The sequence below is a fragment of the Ranitomeya imitator genome, chromosome 1 (genome assembly GCF_032444005.1).
Source record: "Ranitomeya imitator isolate aRanImi1 chromosome 1, aRanImi1.pri, whole genome shotgun sequence".
NCBI classification, from domain to species: domain Eukaryota; kingdom Metazoa; phylum Chordata; class Amphibia; order Anura; family Dendrobatidae; genus Ranitomeya; species Ranitomeya imitator.
The window spans coordinates 246,828,965-246,848,488 of NC_091282.1; the positions used below are offsets into that span (position 1 = coordinate 246,828,965).

At 43.5% G+C, this 19,524-nt stretch overlaps 1 protein-coding gene across 1 annotated transcript in view; it reads left to right on the top strand.

Moving 5' to 3' along the window:
* The window catches only part of PPP1CC (protein phosphatase 1 catalytic subunit gamma), a 52,620-nt gene extending 42,182 nt beyond the window's left edge, over positions 1–10,438 (top strand). Inside the window, exon 7 of the mRNA XM_069755112.1 lies at positions 9,740–10,438. Within this exon, the coding sequence (XP_069611213.1) occupies positions 9,740–9,829 (90 nt within the window). The 3' untranslated portion in view covers positions 9,830–10,438. The remainder of the gene's footprint in view (positions 1–9,739) is intronic.
* The last annotated feature ends 9,086 nt before the right edge of the window (positions 10,439–19,524 follow it).

Genomic DNA, 19,524 nt, shown 5'->3' on the forward strand with positions numbered 1-19,524 from the left:
ATATATATATATATATATATATATATATATATATATATATATATATATATATATATATATATATATATATATATATATATAATTTTATTTTCTCATCACGCCTCTCATTTTCCCAATCACATCTTTAATTTTCCCCCTCACATCTCTCATTTTCTCCCTCACACCTCTCATTTTCTCCCTCACTCCTCTCATTCCCGCCTAACACTTGTCATTTCGACCTCACATCTGTCATTTTCCGATCACTACACTATTTTCCCTCACTCCTCTCATTTTGCACTCACACCTTTTCATTTTCACCTCACACCTCTCATTTTCACCTCAGTATATACATGTTTGTCATCTCCCTTATATATAGTATACACTTGTATGTCATCTCCTGTATATAGTATATACCTGTATGTCATCTCCTATATATAGTATATACCTGTATGTCATCTCCTCCTATATATAGTATATACCTGTATGTCATCTCCTCCTGTATATAGTATATACCTGTGTCATCTCCCCTGTATATAGTATATATGTGTCATCTCCTCTTGTATATAGTATATACCTGTATGTCATCTTCTATATATAGCATATACCTGTATGTCATCTCCTCCTGTATATAGTATATACCTGTAGGTAATCTGCTTCTGTATATAGTATATACCTGTGTCATCTCCTCATGTATATAGTATGTACCTGTATGTCATCTCCTCCTTTATATAGTATATACCTGTGTGTCATCTCTCCTGTATATAGTATATATCTGTGTCATCTCCCCTGTATATAGTATATACCTGTGTGATCTCCTGTATTAGACCTCGTTAACACGTTATTTGCTCAGTATTTTTACCTCAGTATTTGTAAGATAAATTGGCAGCCTGATAAATCCCCAGCCAACAGGAAGCCCTCCCCCTGGCAGTATATATTAGCTCACACATACACATAATAGACAGGTCATGTGACTGACAGCTGCCGTATTTCCTATATGGTACATTTGTTGCTCTTGTAGTTTGTCTGCTTATTAATCAGATTTTTATTTTTGAAGGCTAATACCAGACTTGTGTGTGTTTTAGGGCGAGTTTCGTTTGTCAAGTTGTGTGTGTTGAGTTGTGTGTGGCGACATGCATGTAGCGACTTTTGTGAGGAGTTTTGTGTGGCAACTTGCGTATAGCAACTTTTTGTGTGTCGAGTTGCATGTGACAGGTTAGTGTAGCAAGTTGTGTGCAGCAAGTTTTGCGCATGGCGAGTTTTGCGCGTGGTGAGTTTTATGTCTGGTGCCTTTTGAGTATGTGCAAGTTTTGTGTGAGGCAACTTTTGCATGTGTTGCAAATTTTGTGCATGTGGCAATTTTTCCGCATGTGCAAGTTTTGCGTGTGGCGAGTTTTCCATGAGGTGAGTTTTGCACTTGTGGCGAGTTTTGCGTGAGCCTATTTTTTGCATGTGGCGAGTTTTGCGCGTGGTGAGTTTTGAGCGGCGACTTTTGTGTTTCGACTTTTATGTGGCGAGGTTGGTGTATGTGTGGTGAAATGTGTGCTGAGGGTGGTATATGTGTTCAAGCACGTGGTAGTGTTTGGCGCATTTTGTGTGTGTGTGTTCATATCCCCATGTGTGGTGAGTATCCCATGTCGGGGTCCCACCTTAGCAACTGTACGGTATATACTCTTTGGCGCCATCACTCTCACTCTTTAAGTCCCCCTTGTTCACATCAGGCAGCTGTCAATTTGCCTCCAACACTTTTCCTTTCACTTTTCCCCATTATGTAGATAGGGGAAAAATAGTTTGGTGAATTGGAAAGCGCGGAGTTAGTTTCACCTCACAACATAGCCTATGACGCTCTTGCGGTCCAGACGTGTGACTGTGCAAAATTTTGTTGCTGTAGCTGCGACGCTTCCAACACTTTTCCTTTCACTTTTTTCCCCATTATGTAGATAGGGGCAAAATTGTTTGGTGAATTGGAACGCGCGGGATTAAAATTTCGCCTCACAAAATCTGTTCTCTTCAACATATTCATTAATGATCTGGTAGAAGGTTTACACAGTAAAATATCGATATTTGCAGATGATACAAAACTATGTAAAGCAGTTAATACAAGAGAAGATAGTATTCTGCTACAGATGGATCTGGATAAGTTGGAAACTTGGGCTGAAAGGTGGCAGATGAGGTTTAACAATGATAAATGTAAGGTTATACACATGGGAAGAAGGAATCAATATCACCATTACACACTGAATGGGAAACCACTGGGTAAATCTGACAGGGAGAAGGACTTGGGGATCCTAGTTAATGATAAACTTACCTGGAGCAGCCAGTGCCAGGCAGCAGCTGCCAAGGCAAACAGGATCATGGGGTGCATTAAAAGAGGTCTGGATAGACATGATGAGAGCATTATACTGCCTCTGTACAAATCCCTAGTTAGACCGCACATGGAGTACTGTGTCCAGTTTTGGGCACCGGTGCTCATGAAGGATATAATGGAACTAGAGAGAGTACAAAGGAGGGCAACAAAATTAATAAAGGGGATGGGAGAACTACAATACCCAGATAGATTAGCGAAATTAGGATTATTTAGTCTAGAAAAAAGACGACTGAGGGGCGATCTAATAACCATGTATAAGTATATAAGGGGACAATACAAATATCTCGCTGAGGATCTGTTTATCCCAAGGAAGGTGACGGGCACAAGGGGGCATTCTTTGCGTCTGGAGGAGAGAAGGTTTTTCCACCAACATAGAAGAGGATTCTTTACTGTTAGGGCAGTGAGAATCTGGAATTGCTTGCCTGAGGAGGTGGTGATGGCGAACTCAGTCGAGGGGTTCAAGAGAGGCCTGGATGTCTTCCTGGAGCAGAACAATATTGTATCATACAATTATTAGGTTCTGTAGAAGGACGTAGATCTGGGGATTTATTATGATGGAATATAGGCTGAACTGGATGGACAAATGTATTTTTTCGGCCTTACTAACCATGTTACTATGTTACTAATATAGCCTATGACGCTCTCGGGGTCCAGACGTGTGACTGTGCAAAATTTTGTGGCTGTAGCTGCGACGGTGCAGATGCCAATCCCGGACATACACACACATATACACACACACACACACATATACACACACACACACACATTCAGCTTTATATAGTAGATATATTATATATACACATATATACACACACATATAATATGTATATATATATGTATGTGTGTGTATATGTATGTGTGTGTGTGTGTATATATATATATATATATATGTGTGTGTGTATACAGTTAGGGCCAGAAATATTTGGACAGTGACACAAGTTTTGTTATTTTAGCTGTTTACAAAAACATGTTCAGAAATACAATTATATATATAATATGGGCTGAAGGTGCACACTCCCAGCTGCAATATGATAGTTTCCACATCCAAATCGGAGAAAGGGTTTAGGAATCATAGCTCTGTAATGCATAGCGTCCTCTTTTTCAAGGGACCAAAAGTAATTGGACAATGGACTCTAAGGGCTGCAATTAACTCTGAAGGCGTCTCACTCGTTAACCTGTAATCAATGAAGTAGTTAAAAGGTCAGGGGTGGATTCCAGGTGTGTGGTTTTGCATTTGGAAGCTGTTGCTGTGAGCAGACAACATGCGGTCAAAGGAACTCTCAATTGAGGTGAAGCAGAACATCCTGAGGCTGAAAAAAAAGAAAAAATCCATCAGAGAGATAGCAGACATGCTTGGAGTAGCAAAATCAACAGTTGGGTACATTCTGAGAAAAAAGGAATTGACTGGTGAGCTTGGGAACTCAAAAAGGCCTGGGCGTCCACGGATGAAAACAGTGGTGGATGATCGCCGCATACTTAATTTGGTGAAGAAGAACCCGTTCACAACATCAACTGAAGTCCAGAACACTCTCAGTGAAGTAGGTGTATCTGTCTCTAAGTCAACAGTAAAGAGAAGACTCCATGACAGTAAATACAAAGGGTTCACATCTAGATGCAAACCATTCATCAATACCAAAAATAGACAGGCCAGAGTTAAATTTGCAGAAAAACACCTCAAGAAGCCAGCTCAGTTCTGGAAAAGTATTCTATGGACAGATGAGACAAAGATCAACCTGTACCAGAATGATGGGAAGAAAAAAGTTTGGAGAAGAAAGGGAACGGCACATGATCCAAGGCACACCACATCCTCTGTAAAACATGGTGGAGGCAACGTGATGGCATGGGCATGCATGGCTTTCAATGGCACTGGGTCACTTGTGTTTATTGATGACATAAGAGCAGACAAGAGTAGCCGGATGAATTCTGAAGTGTACCGGGATATACTTTCAGCCCAGATTCAGCCAAATGCTGCAAAGTTGATTGGACGGCGCTTCATAGTACAGATAGACAATGACCCCAAGCATACAGCCAAAGCTACCCAGGAGTTCATGAGTGCCAAAAAGTGGAACATTCTGCAATGGCCAAGTCAATCTCCAGATCTAAACCCAATTGAGCATGCATTTCACTTGCTCAAATCCAGACTTAAGACGGAAAGACCCACAAACAAGAAAGACCTGAAGGCTGCGCTGTAAAGGCCTGGCAAAGCATTAAGAAGGAGGAAACCCAGCGTTTGGTGATATCCATGGGTTCCAGACTTAAGGCAGTGATTGCCTCCAAAGGATTTGCAACAAAATATTGAAAATAAAAATATTTTGTTTGGGTTATGTTTATTTGTCCAATTACTTTTGACCTCCTAAAATGTGGAGTGTTTGTAAAGAAATGTGTACAATTCCTACATTTTCTATCAGATATTTTTGTTCAACCCTTCAAATTAAACGTTACAATCTGCACTTGAATTCTGTTGTAGAGGTTTCATTTCAAATCCAATGTGGTGGCATGCAGAGCCCAACTCGCGAAAATTGTGTCACTGTCCAAATATTTCTGGCCCTAACTGTATATATATATATACATGTGTGTGTATATATACGTGTGTGTGTGTGTGTGTGTGTGTGTGTGTGTGTGTGTGTGTGTGTATATATATATATATATATATATGTATATGTGCATGTATGTATATACGTATGTGTATATATACGTGTGTGTATGTATGTATATATATGTGTGTATATAGTGCATACGTGTACTATATATATATATATATATATATATATATATATATATATATATATTTATTACAGACCAAGAGTTTGGACTCGCCTTATATTCTAGGTTCTTTAAAGTAGCCACCTTTGCTTTGATGACTGGGCATTCTCTTGATGAGTTTCAAGAGGTAGTCACCGGAAATGGTCTTCCAACAATCTTGAAGGAGTTCCCAGAGATGCTTAGCACTTGTTGGCCCTTTTGCCTTAACTCTTAGGTCCAGCTCACCCCAAACCATCTTGATTGGGTTCAAGTCTGGTGACTGTGGAGGCCAGGTCATCTGGCGAAGTACTCCATCACTTTCCTTCTTGGTCAAATAGCCCTTACACAGCCTGGAGGTGTGTTTGGGGTCGTTGTCCTGTTGAAAAATAAATGATGGTCCAACTAACCGCAAATCTGATGGAATAGCATGTCGCTGCAAGATGCTATGGTACCCATGCTGGTTCAGTATGCCCAAGTTCAATTTTGAATAAATTCCCAACAGTGTCACCAGCAAAGCACCCCCACACCATCACACCTCCTCCTCCATGCTTCACGGTGGGAACCAGGCATGTAGAGTAAATCCGTTCACCTTCTCTGCGTCACACAAAGACATGGTGGTTGGAACCAAAGATCTCAAATTTGGACTCATCAGACCAAAGCACAGATTTCCACTGGTCTAATGCCATTCCTTGTTCTTTAGCCCAAACAAGTCTCTTCTGCTTGTTGCCTGTCCTTAGCAGTGGTTTCCTAGCAGCTATTTTACCATGAAGACCTGCTGCACAAAGTCTCCTCTTAACAGTTGTTGTAGAGATGTCTGTGTGGCATTGACCTGGTCTCTAATCTGAGCTGCTGTTAACCTGCGATTTCTGAGGCTGGTGACTCGGATAAACTTATCCTCAGAAGCAGAGGTGACTCTTGGTCTTCCTTTCCTGTGGCGGTCCTCATGTTAGCCAGTTTCTTTGTAGCGCTTGATGGTTTTTGCGAGACCGCTAAGTCATCTGGGTAATTTCGCAATGCATCTCTGGGAACGGAAGCTGGCGGCAGCCTTGCCGCCCGCACGCATCGGTGGACGTCGGAAGATGAGAATCGCACCATTTTTTATTTTTTAATTATTTTTAACATATCTTTTTACTATTGATGCTGCATAGACAGCATCAATAGTAAAAAGTTGGTCACACAGTGTTAATAGCAGCGTTAACAGACTGCGTTACACCGCGTTATGCCGTGGTGTAACGCAGTCGGTTTAATGGACTGCTAAAACGCTATGTGGGCTGGGGGGGTTGAGTATGGAGGGTGCACTGACTGTAGGGAGTGGCCATTTCGCGTCCGGACTGTGCCCGTCGCTGATTGGTCGCGACCACTGGCTGCGACCAATGAGCAACTTGGGATTTCCGTGACAGACAGACGGAAGTGCCCCTTAGACGAATATATGTGTGTGTGTGTGTGTGTGTGTGTTTTGGGTTTTATCCTTGACACACACATCTGACTGCTCTCATAGAAAATGGTATCTGACATTTCTAGATTGTGGGATATTCTAGTATGTAGGGAATATGAAATAGTTCCCTTCTCCTTTTGTGCTAGGATTTAGGCTGTGTGCACATGATGCAGATTTGGTGCAGAATTTTCTGCATAAAATCTGCACTAAATCTGCATCTCCTGGCAGAATCCGCAGGTGCGTTTTTTATGCGTTTTTTTTACCAATGGATTTCTATTATAGAGGGGTGCAGAAACGCTGCAGAACTGCACGAAAGAAGTGACATGCACTTCTTTGAAATCTGCAGCGTTTCTGCGCAGATTTTTCTGCACCATGTGCACAGCTTTTTTTTTTCACATTGATTTACATTGTACTGTAAATCACAGTGCAGATCTGCAGCGTTTCTGCTGCAGAAAAATCTGCTGCAGTTCTGCACTAAATCTGCATCGTGTGCACATACCCTTAATCCCGCTTTAAATTAAATTTGGGGGCTGACCTTCTGCATGTAGTGTGAAAGCAGCATAAGTGCATGAGTATTGCGGAGTTGCTTGCTTTACAAGTAACTGACCAATGAAGAGGCTAGATATTAATGACCGCCAATACGTCTTTTTACTGACATGAGCTAAGATAATAGCATCCCCATACAGGTGACAATACAGCAGCTGTCAGCTGTACACTATAGCTGACAACTTGCTGTTTCAGCCAGGATAAGTGTTGGCACCATCCAAATGTGTTTAACCCCTAACATGCTGCTGTCAGTGAATATATCATAGAAATGGTTAACAGTGTGGGGGCTTCCTCTTTATCCCCATCAGCACCCTGAGATCTTGATCATGTTGTCCTGATGTTTGCCATGGCAATTCATGGCCAAATAGCATCCTTATAGTCTGCTGGCTATAGCGGCTTGCTCAGAAGTTAGCGACATTTACCGTGGGTACGGAATGTATTCAGACCTCTTTACATTTTTCACTCTGTTTCATTGCAGCCAGTTGGTAAATTCAAAAAAGTTTTTTTTTTTTTTTTTCACATTAATGTACAACTCTGCACCTTATCTTGATTGAAAAAAATAACAGAAATGTAGACATTTTTGCAAATTTATTAAAAAAGAAAAACTGTGGCTTCAGAACAACTCTGTGACCATTTTTGACTGGCCCAGCCAGAACCCTGACCTAAACCCAATTGAGCATCTCTGCAGAGACCTGAAAATGGCTGTCCACCAACATTCACCATCCAACCTGATGGAACTGGAGAGGATCTGCAAGGAAGAATGGCAGAGAATTCCCAAATCCAGGTGTGAAAAACTTGTTGCATCATTCCCAAGAAGACTCATGGCTATACTAGCTCAAAAGGATGCTTCTACTCAATACTGAGCAAAGGGGCTGAATACTTGTGACCATGTGATATTTCAGTTTTTCTTTTTTAATAAATTTGCAAAAATTTCTACATTTCTGTTTTTTCCAGTCAAGATGGTGTGCAGAGTGTACATTAATGAGAAAATAAATGAACTTTATTGAATTTACCAAATGGCTGCAATGAAACAGTGAAAAATTTAAAGGGGTCTGAATAATTTCCGTACCCACTGTAGGTGTCAAAAATAAACTTTTTCATTCCTGTCATGTCACTTTGCATTATTTCCTGAAAAGCACGTGAAGGGTTAATAAACTACCTGACAGCAGTTTTCAATATGTCGGGGGGTGCTGTTTTTAGAATGGTATCACTTTTGGAGGTTTTCAAATATACTGCTCAAAAAAATAAAGGTAACACTTAAACAACATTATATAACTCCAAGTTCATCAAACTTCTGTGAAATCAAACTGTCCACTTAGGAAGCGACACTGTTTGACAATCAATTTCACATGCTGTTGTGCAAATGGAATAGACTACAGATGGAAATTATTGGCAATTATCTAGACACACTCAATAAAGGAGTGGTTCTGCAGATGGGGACCACAGACCACATCTCAGTACCAATGCTTTCTGGCTGATGTTTTGGTCACTTTTGAATGTTGGTTGTGCTTTCACATTCGTGGTAGCATGTGTCCGCACCAACGGTTAGAAATCAACTCCATGATGAGGATGGTCTGAGTCTGGCACCATCCACCAACGTCACGTTGCACCACAGACTGTCCAGGAGTTGGCAGATGCTTTAGTCCAGGTCTGGGAGGAGATACCACCTCATGAGGAGCATGCCCAGGCATTGTAGGGAGATCATACAGGCACTTGGAGGCCACACACACTACTGATAATCATTTCTATGTCTTCAGGCATTTCCACTGAAGTTGGATCAGCCTGTAACTTAATTTTCCACTTTGATTTTGAGCATCATTCCAACTCCAGACCTCCGTGGGATATTAGTTGTGATTTACGGTGATAATTTTTTTTTTTTATTGTTCTCAACACATTCCACTATGTAATGAATAAAGATTTACAACTGGAATATTTCATTCAGTGATATCTATGTGGGATTTTAGTGTTCCCTTTATTTTTTTGAGCAGTGTGTATAGGACCCCCAAAGTCACTTCAAACCTGGATTGTCGCTCAAAAAAATTAATTTTGTACATTTCCATGAAAAAAATGAATGCTCCATTTTTAAACCTTCTAAAATGCTAACAGAATAAAAAAATATTTTACAAATTGTGCTGATGTAAAGCAGACGTGGGAAATGTTTAGTTTTTCTATGGTATAACTATCTGAATTAAAGGCTTAATCATTCAAAGACTGAAAATTGCTAATTTTTTTCATTTTGTCAAATTTGAGATATTTTGTTTATAAAAAAAAAAAAATCGACCTAAATGTCCCATTATCCTAAATTATAATGTGCCAGGAAAAAACAATCTCAAAATCACTGATCCGTTGGAGTTCCATAGTTATTACCACATAAAGTGACACTGGTCAGATTTAAAACATTTGGCCCGGTCACTAGGGGGGGTTAAAGGTTTGTTATTGTTTTTTTATATTGATGGCCTATCCTTAGGTGTGGGCTGGAAGTTTTTGGATGCTGCCAGGACACAGCAGCTCCTTCACTTGTATAATGGTCAGGTACTGCAGATTCACCCCTTTTAAATATTATTTATTATTATAGAGCCATTTATTCCATGGCGCTCTATATTCTCAAGATGTGGCATGTGAAATTAGTTTAGGTTCTTGGTGCATATTTATTCCTTTTTTTTTTTTGCCAGATTCTTAAACCTGCAGAGAAAAAGAAGAACAATGCAAGCAGACCAGTTACACCACCTCGAGGCGTGATAACGAAGCAGGCAAAGAAATGAGTGTCCTTCTCTCCTTGGACTTGTATTATAGTATATAATCACTTTTTTTTTTTTTTTAAATTGTGTAATGTGTACTGGTCCGCTCCATCCATCTAGATGTTGGTGGCTCCTTTTCTCTACCTTTTTTTTTTTTGTTCTGCTTCCTTTTTAATGAATTGTATTTGCTACTACGTTCACTATTTTTCTTTCCCTTTTTTCTGTCTAAAAGCACATACTGTTTTGCTCCTAATATGGTTTCCTTTATGCCAGAGTTACTGTACACTCCAGGTCTTTATCTTTAATTCATGTAGCTTTGTACAATTCATATTAACTGTAAATGCTCGTTTACTACTTTAGTACTTAAAGAGGGCACTCAATGGCTGGTGAGACGAGGAATGTCACTGCTATAAGTTTCATTGTTTATACAAACCACTGTGAAGATTTTTTTTTTTTTACTTGTTTTAAAGGGATATTCTTTTAAAGTTATGTCCACAATTGTATAGCCATTTTCAATATTGAAAAAAAAAAATCTCCCTTGACTTTGCCAGCATCACTGGTTTGATGTATATTTAATTAAAGCACATTTTCCCGTACTGTATTCTTTAACTGAAATTAAAGCCATTATTTTAACTGTTGTGTTCCATTTCCTAAAATTAGCATCTGTATCGCTCATGTCTTCCACGGCAGTGAAGTTTGACTTGCGTCTGTAGTGTTTGCATGGTTACTGAAAAATAAAGAAAGAATGGTTACGAAGACATACAATGCACTTCCTAATGGCATTACAAAATGAGGACTGGTTTTGATATGGCCCTAAAAAGTAAAGTTACCACTCGCTGAGATATTGGAATTAGTATATGCCAAAGTTGTCACTTTAATGTTTACCAGCCTTTTTTATTTCTTAATAAAAAAAAACTTTGCTTGAGCCAGATGTATAGTATATTTATTTGGTAGGTTTTCATGCTTTAGTTAATTTCTCATTCAGCAGTTACAAATAAAAATGCCAAAATAAAACCAACCTTTACGTAGTAACCTCTAGGGTAAGAATGAGTAGGTTACACATTTATAAGCACTGCCATCTAGTGGCTGGCTAAGATTCCACCTAATAGCCACATGTCTCTCCTGGGCTTTGTCTGTTTCATAGACTTGTACACAGCTTCCTCCATTCATGTGTGGTTAGCATGCCTTTGTCTGTCTTCTTGAAGCTTCCACCATCTTTGTAGACTTTGGCACTGGGCCCCTGTTCTGATAAGTAGAGGCTCAAGAGATGTGAAACTGACCTATTAGGACTTTATGGTAACAATTGTGGAGATCTACTAGCTGTCACTTCTTGAGTTGGTCTCTGCAGTTCATGGTAATGTGGACATTGTTCTTGATTAAAAATGCTAAGAAAATTGAGTGTGGTTTCTGAAGAGAAATTGTCAAGCAGTAAGGTTGCATTAACAAATTCTTGTGTCATGGTCTCCTGACCCAAACATACACACTTGAGAGCCATACAGGAGGCTGTCAAGTTCAGGTTCGGAGGAAACCCATGACCAGAACGTGCATAATGGTCCATGCAGAGGCTGGATTCACACTCGCAGGAGAACGCAGAACAGTTGTCGTCTTTCTCTGCCTGAACAATGCAGTTTAGATGGAGTGAATGCCTGTCTGCTGTGCTTGAGCCATAGCAAGCAGCCAACTGATCCCATGCCATTAGCACCTCTCCTCTCCCAATTCAGAAGCAAGAGGCACTGAATAACCCCTTTAAAGTGTAGCTGTACATTCAAGTGACTTTTCAAAATACTTGTTTCCTTGTGTGTATGTGGAATAACACTTTCTGGCCATTATTTAATTTGTATCCTATATTTTTAACAGTTCTCCACACTAGAAGCATCAGTAGTTTCTCCTGGTGCTTTTGTGACTTTCCAGCTTTTCTCCTTTCCCATCTATAGGCTTGTATAGACACTAGACAGAGTATTGAGAATAATCGGTGCAAGGAGACAGTGTCTGGAGAAGGAAATAAACACGATGGTGTCATGTGTTACATTCTTTGCATGAGGAGGCTCCACACTACTGGGATTAACAAGACCCTGAGTTATGTATAATTGTAGGTGCCCCACACACAGGAAATCTCTTCACTGGCTCCCATTCCCTCAGTGTATCCAGTTCAAATTACTTGGGCTGTGTGCATACGTTGCGGATTGGTGTGCGGATTTTTCCGCACTGTTTTTGCAAAATCCGCAGGTAAACCGCACTGTGGATTACCCGCGGATTTACTGCGGTTTTTGTGCGGATTCCACCTGCGGTTTTACACCTGTGGATTGCTATTGAGGAGCAGGTGTAAACCGCTGCGGAATCCACACAAAGAATTGACATGCTGCGGAAAAAACACCGTTGCATTTCCGCCCGTTTCTTTCTGCAGCATGTGCACTGCGGATTTTGTTTTCCATAGGTTTACATCACATGGAAAACAGTTGCAGATCCGCAGCATCAAATCTGCTGCGAATACGCAGCAAAATCTGCAACGTGTGCACATAGCCTAATACTGACCTACAAAGCCATCCATAACTTGTCTCCTCCATATATCTCTTACCTAATCTCCTGATATCTTCCCTCATGTAATCTCCGATCCTCCCAAGACCTCCTTCTCTCTTCCACACTTAATCGCTCCTCACCCAACCGCCTCCAAGACTTCTCCCGAATATCCCCCATCCTCTGAAACTCTGTGCCCCAACATGTCCGACTATCAACCACATTTGGATCCTTCAGACGGAACCTGAAAACCCATCTCTTCAGGAAAGCCTACAGCCTGCACTGACACCGCTGCCGTCTCACCACCATCGGAGCTACCGCCTCACCAACACCGGAGCTCCTGCAACCCCCAACCTGCTGTCTCCTTCCCAACAATCCTGTAGAATTTAAGCCCGCAAGGGCAGGGTCCTCGCCCCTCTGTATCAGTCTGTAATTGTTAGTTTGTTTACTGTAATTTGTATGTAACGCCTTCTCATGTACAGCACCATGGAATCAGTGGTGCTATATAATACTTTAGAGCAGTGATTTTGCTGTAGATAAAACAGCCAAGTAGGTAAATTTTGCACATCTTGCACTGAAGTCAGTCAAGTGTTGTGTGCAACTTACAGCCAGCAACAAAAACATCCAGTACCCTTGGAAACCATTGTGACTCAGTTGCAGGTTGCAATGCTACCCCATAGGAAATTATTACATCCAAAGTGGCAATGTATCACTGCAATTTTAGTTCTGGTCCTGCGATGCCATCTTGTGACAACTTCTGACTGACCAGATGTCAGAGGTAATAGTTGTTGTAAGGTCTCATTGTACATCTATGAAAGCCTCATTCTGGCTTTCATAGAATTGAACTGAGTTTTGACTTCCGGATCGCCAAGCAAACACTGGAAGTTCAGAATATAGCTTCCAGGCATGCACAGTGCGCTTTAGAAGCCCCATTGACAAGTCAAAGCCCTAATTAGCATAGATTATGGGGACAATTTTTTTGTAACCTAATTTATACCTATAACTGTTATACAGGGATGGTTAGGCATGGAACTTACTGATACATAAGTGAATGATGCTCTGTTGGGGGACCTGACAACGGTTCCCTTTAAGAAACCTCGTTATCTTCACTTGCTGATTTAACATGTACAGTTCGAGCCGTAGATGATAACACAAGAAAAAAAATCTGCTTATCCAAATGCATGGAACGTATTGATGGAAATGTCAGTCGCATCTTTTTCTGTGGAATTTCAAATGACATAGTGGTAAATGGTCACTGTTGTTTCAAGAAAGTTTGCGATAGACGAGTGTCGAACTTCCCAAAATTGGCAGCTGTGTGTGCTTGTCTGCATAGCGGCTGTGTTCAGATGCTGCCTAAGCTGATGGACTAGACTTGTGCACGTTTTGGTGTTTTATTTATTTTTTTTCAACCCTTATCCTTTTCTTAGGCTACGTTCCCACAATCAGCTTTTGGTGAGTTTTCGATGTTGCATATTTTCTGTAGCATTTTTTTTTTTTAAATACGCAGTGTAAAAACCTTGTCATGGGAACCTAGCCTAGCGCACATGAACTTATTTATTTATACAATTGATTTTAAGAAACTAATATCTTGGCAGAGAAATCTGCTTCTGTTTCCACCCATCATCCACACTGAAAGCTTATTGTCCTGGTAGACAAGATACATTTTGAGCTGTTTTCAGATTACAAAGCCTATTCAACACTATGGAGAGGTGACACAGCAGGAGAAACAGATCTGTGCTGCATCTTCTCTAGCAAAACATGTCACCCCAGTGTTAGATTCACAGCTACATTGATCAGTACCGCTGAATAAATGTCCACCATGCTGCTTTTGTCTGTGCTCCATCCAGAGTAAGAACTGCAGACATACATTTCTTTATGTACTGTACTGTGTGGGGCAGACATAGGCTACTTTCACACATGAGGTTTTTTGCATCAGGCACAAACCGGGGAATGTTGGAAAAACTGGATCCGGCGCAGATTGTGACAAACTGATGCGACGGATCTGTTTTTTCGACGGATCCGGCTCGCATATCTAGATTATTGGATTAAAAAAAATTTGGAGCATGCTCAGTTTAAAAAGCCGGAATCTCATTTTCCGGATCCGGCACCTTCCAGCTCCCATAGACTTCCATTCTAGCAAACAGCCGGAAGCGTCGGATCCGGCGCTTCCGGCTTTTTCGCCGGAGACAAAAAAAACGTTGCTATGGACGTTTTTTCAAGAAACCTTAAACGGCAGATTTGCCGGATCAGGCAAAAACCAGACGGAACGCAATGTCATCAGGAGCAATCCGGCACTAATACAAGTCTATGGGGAAAAAAACCGGATCCAGCGGCAACATTCACCGGTTCCGGTTTTTTGAAAATTAGCCGGAGTGAGCCGGACGCTGAAAACCTGATGTGTGAAAGTAGCTATAGTGGGTAGTGTGTGCTCAGTAGATCAAAGCTCAGAACTGGAAACTGCATACAGGGGGAACAGTCAGATATCCGCTTAAATTGGATCGCAGTGCATGGGCTTGGTCAGTGGTCTCCCGACATAAATGTGACCGCTCCATATATTTTTACGCAGCCGTCACGCTCTGGTCGGTAGAGTCGCAGGCCAGTATGCACTGTGTTCCGATCTCTGTCCGATTTATACAGCCGTCTGACTGTGCCCCTTAAGTGTATCAGTGACCAGTAGTTAGCACATGTATAACAATCAGCAATTAAATCATCATGTCATTTAACAAAAAAAAGGAAGGAGTGTCGAACACCGATCAATCTTTTTGTGTGTCATATCCCTGCAATAAATATTGTGCAAAACAATTCACGTCATATATGAAAAGGATATAATAATCAAACCCACTAGTGACTCTATCTATAAAAAACATAACCGTAATGTCATTCTATAAAAAAGGCTCCACACTGAACACTTCTGGTATCCACAACGTGCACAGAATGGCGCATGTCCTTGAGTGCTAACGATCATGCATAGTGAAGAAAAGGAGGAGTTTAAAAAAAAAAATCCCATCCACCATATCATTAGTGTAAGCGAAACAAAACAATTCTTCAGCGGCCACTTTAGAGGAGGATGTAAAGGGAGTTATAGCCCATGATTAATGATTAAGCAATAAGTAACACATAATGAGAATGTGGCATGAAGGGCTGTCACACAACGTGTCAAATGGAGCTTACAGTAAGATATATTAACTAGATGGGTATTTCCTGAAGGAACTACAGATAGTGCTTTGGAATGGTGCCTGGGCTGCCCTGCAAGACTTTCACACTAGGGTGCCCTTCAGGGTCTGATTTGGTAAGTGGGGCCCCTCAGGGTCCGATTTGGTGGGCGGGGTCACTCGGGGTCCGATTTGGTGGGCGGGGTCACTCGGGGTCCGATTCGGTGGGCGGGGTCACTCGGGGTCCGATTCGGTGGGCGGGGTCACTCGGGGTCCGATTCGGTGGGCGGGGTCACTCTGGGTCCGATTCGGTGGGCGGGGTCACTCGGGGTCCGATTCGGTGGGCGGGGTCACTCTGGGTCCGATTCAATGGGCGGGGTCACTCTGGGTCCGATTCGGTGGGCGGGGCCACTCTGGGTCAGATTTGGTGGGCGGGGCCACTCTGGGTCAGATTTGGTGGGCGGGGCCACTCTGGGTCAGATTTGGTGGGCGGGGCCACTCTGGGTCACATTTGGTGGGCGGGGTCACTCTGGGTCACATTTGGTGGGCGGGGTCACTCTGGGTCACATTTGGTGGGCGGGGTCACTCTGGGTCACATTTGGTGGGCGGGGTCACTCTGGGTCACATTTGGTGGGCGGGGTCACTCTGGGTCACATTTGGTGGGCGGGGTCACTCTGGGTCACATTTGGTGGGCGGGGTAACTGGGTCACTTTTGGTGGGCGGGGTCACTCTGGGTCACATTTGGTGGGCGGGGTCACTCTGGGTCACATTTGGTGGGCGGGGTCACTCTGGGTCACATTTGGTGGGCGGGGTCACTCTGGGTCCGATTTGGTGGGCGGGGTCACTCTGGGTCCGATTTGGTGGGCGGGGCACCTCTGGGTCCGATTTGGTGGGCGGGGCCTCTCGCGGTCCGATTTAGTGGGCGGGGCCACTCGGGGTCACATTTGGTGGGCGGGGTCACATTTGGTGGGCGGGGTCACATTTGGTGGGCGGGGTCATTTTGGGTCACATTTGGTGGGTGGGGTCACTCTGGGTCACCTTTGGTGGGCGGGGTCACTCTGGGTCACATTTGGTGGGCGGGGTCACTCTGGGTCACATTTGGTGGGCGGGGTCACTCTGGGTCACATTTGGTGGGCGGGGTCACTCTGGGTCACATTTGGTGGGCGGGGTCACTCTGGGTCACATTTGGTGAGCGGGGTCACTCTGGGTCACATTTGGTGGGCGGGGTCACTCTGGGTCACATTTGGTGGGCGGGGTCACTCTGGGTCACATTTGGTGGGCGGGGTCACTCTGGGTCACACTTGGTGGGCGGAGTCACTCTGGGGCCGATTTGGTGGGCGGGGTCACTCTGGGTCACATTTGGTGGGCGGGGTCACTCTGGGTCACATTTGGTGGGTGGGGTCACTCTGGGTCACATTTGGTGGGCGGGGTCACTCTGGGTCACATTTGGTGGGCGGGGTCACTCTGGGTCACATTTGGTGGGCGGGGCACCTCTGGGTCTGATTTGGTGGGCGGGGCCACTCGCGGTCTGATTTAGTGGGCGGGGCCACTCGGGGTCACATTTGGTGGGCGGGGTCACATTTGGTGGGCGGGGTCACTCTGGGTCACATTTGGTGGGCGGGGTCACTCTGGGTCACATTTGGTGGGCGGGGTCATTTTGGGTCACATTTGGTGGGCGGGGTCACTCTGGGTCACCTTTGGTGGGCGGGGTCACTCTGGGTCACATTTGGTGGGCGGGGTCACTCTGGGTCACATTTGGTGGGCGGGGTCACTCTGGGTCACATTTGGTGGGCGGGGTCACTCTGGGTCACATTTGGTGAGCGGGGTCACTCTGGGTCACATTTGGTGGGCGGGGTCACTCTGGGTCACATTTGGTGGGCGGGGTCACTCTGGGTCACATTTGGTGGGCGGGGTCACTCTGGGTCACATTTGGTGGGCGGGGTCACTCTGGGTCACATTTTGTTGGCGGAGTCACTCTGGGTCACATTTGGTGGGCGGGGTCACTCTGGGTCACATTTGGTGGGCGGGGTCACTCTGGGTCACATTTGGTGGGCGGGGTCACTCTGGGTCCGATTTGGCGGGCGGGGCCACTCGGGGTCCGATTTGGTGGGCGGGGCCACTCGGGTCCGATTTGGTGGGCTGCGCACCTCAGGTGCCAATTTGGTGCGCGGGTCACTTTAAGAGCTGATATTATCTGGCAAAACTGTGTCCTGGTGGGGTCATGTAGAGTTCGTACGCGTTGGCATAGTAACTGGGTCTGACTGCACATATCAATGAGCTAATCAGCCAGGTGGCAGTTGGCAGTTATTTTGAAATTGCCTCAGAAATCAGCCATTATCCCTTATTGTTGGAACAATTTCCCATTGAAATGCATTGAGACGAAATTTTCAAACGCCAATTGCGCCAAAACTACAAATCCGATCGACACGAAAAATACTTAGCACACCTGCCAGGAACGCTGGCTTCGAAATGACACCTCACTGTAGTCTGTGCGTGCAGCGGTTCGGGCCGCATTAATTGCGGACTGAATAATAATAAGAAGAATAAGTTGACTACGGTGGAATAACAATATAGTGCTTTGTCCCAAAGCACTATAATAACAGTCTACATATTGTAGGAATCATACTCCATAAATATGGCTCTATAGTACAATGTGGCCATTCGGGGTCTATACAGATAAATAAGAGAGCAGGGCTCCAAACTGTTAAACAATATAACCACTAGGTGTCAGTGTAAGGTAAGTATGAGAGTAACAGACTCCCTTAAAGGGAATGTGTAGTCTTAAAGGAATTGATAGAAATAAAATATTAGGCAAAAAATACTGACGAAAATTAGACTTTTTGTCTATGCATGAAACACACTAAAAGCAGAAATGATTGGCAGCGTGATGTCCAGTTTCCAGACGCTTTGTGGTCACAGTCAGAGCCGGATAGGGTCAGCCAAAGGGCCAGATGTGACCAGCTGGCTAAAGATTGTCTAATAAGGCTACTTTCACACTAGCGTTTTCTGCAATCCGTCACAATGCGTCGTTTTGCAGAAAAAACACATCCTGCAAAAGTGCTTGCAGGATGCGTTTTTTCCCCATAGACTTGCATTGACGACGCGTTTGCCACGGATTGCCACACGTCGCATCCGTCGAGCGACGGATGCGTCGTGCTTTTGCGGACCGTCGGGAGCAAAAAACGCTACATGTAACTTTTTTTGCTCCTGACGGACCGCTTTTTCCGACCGCGCATGCGCGGCCGGAACTCCGCCCCCACCTCCCCGCACCTTACAATGGGGCAGCGGATGCGCTGGAGAAATGCATCCGCTGCCTCCATTGTGCAGTACGTTAAACGCTAGCGTCGGAATCTCTCCCCGACGCATTGCGACGGGGAGATTCCGACGCTAGTGTGAAAGTAGCCTTCGGCTATGTGCACACGTTGCGGATTTTCTGTGGATCCGCAGCATTTTTTGCGGTGCAGAAACGCTGCAGATCCGCAAGTGATTTACAGTACAATGTAAGTCAATGTGAAAAAAAAAATGCTGCGATTTTTTTTTTTCTCAGTCCGATTTCAGCTGAGAAAAAAAATCACAGATGAGATGTAACCCATTGCATAACATTGGTCCGAGTGCAATCCGATTTTTTATCGGATTGCACTTGTCCGTTTTTCTCGCAAATGAGTATGAGCCCTTAAGCTATGTGCACACGTTCAGGAATGTATGCAGAATTTTCCTGAGCAAAACCGAACTCCCTGAGCAGAAAATCTGCTCGCTTTTTTGCGCTTTTTCTTTTGTGGATTTTTTGAGTTTTTTTTCTGGAGCTTCCCAATGCAATAATATAGCGGCAAAATCGTGAAAAATCCTCAAAATTAATGAACATGATGCATTTTTTCCGCAATGCGTTTTCTTCGCTGAAAAAAATGCAGCATGGGCACAAAAATTGCGGAATGCATTAAAAATTGATGAGGTGCTTAATGTAAGCGGTTTGTTTTAAGCATTTTGGGAGCGGAAAACCACCGAAAAAAACACAAAAAAAATCCTGAACGTGTGCACATAGCCTAAAGGCCCCGT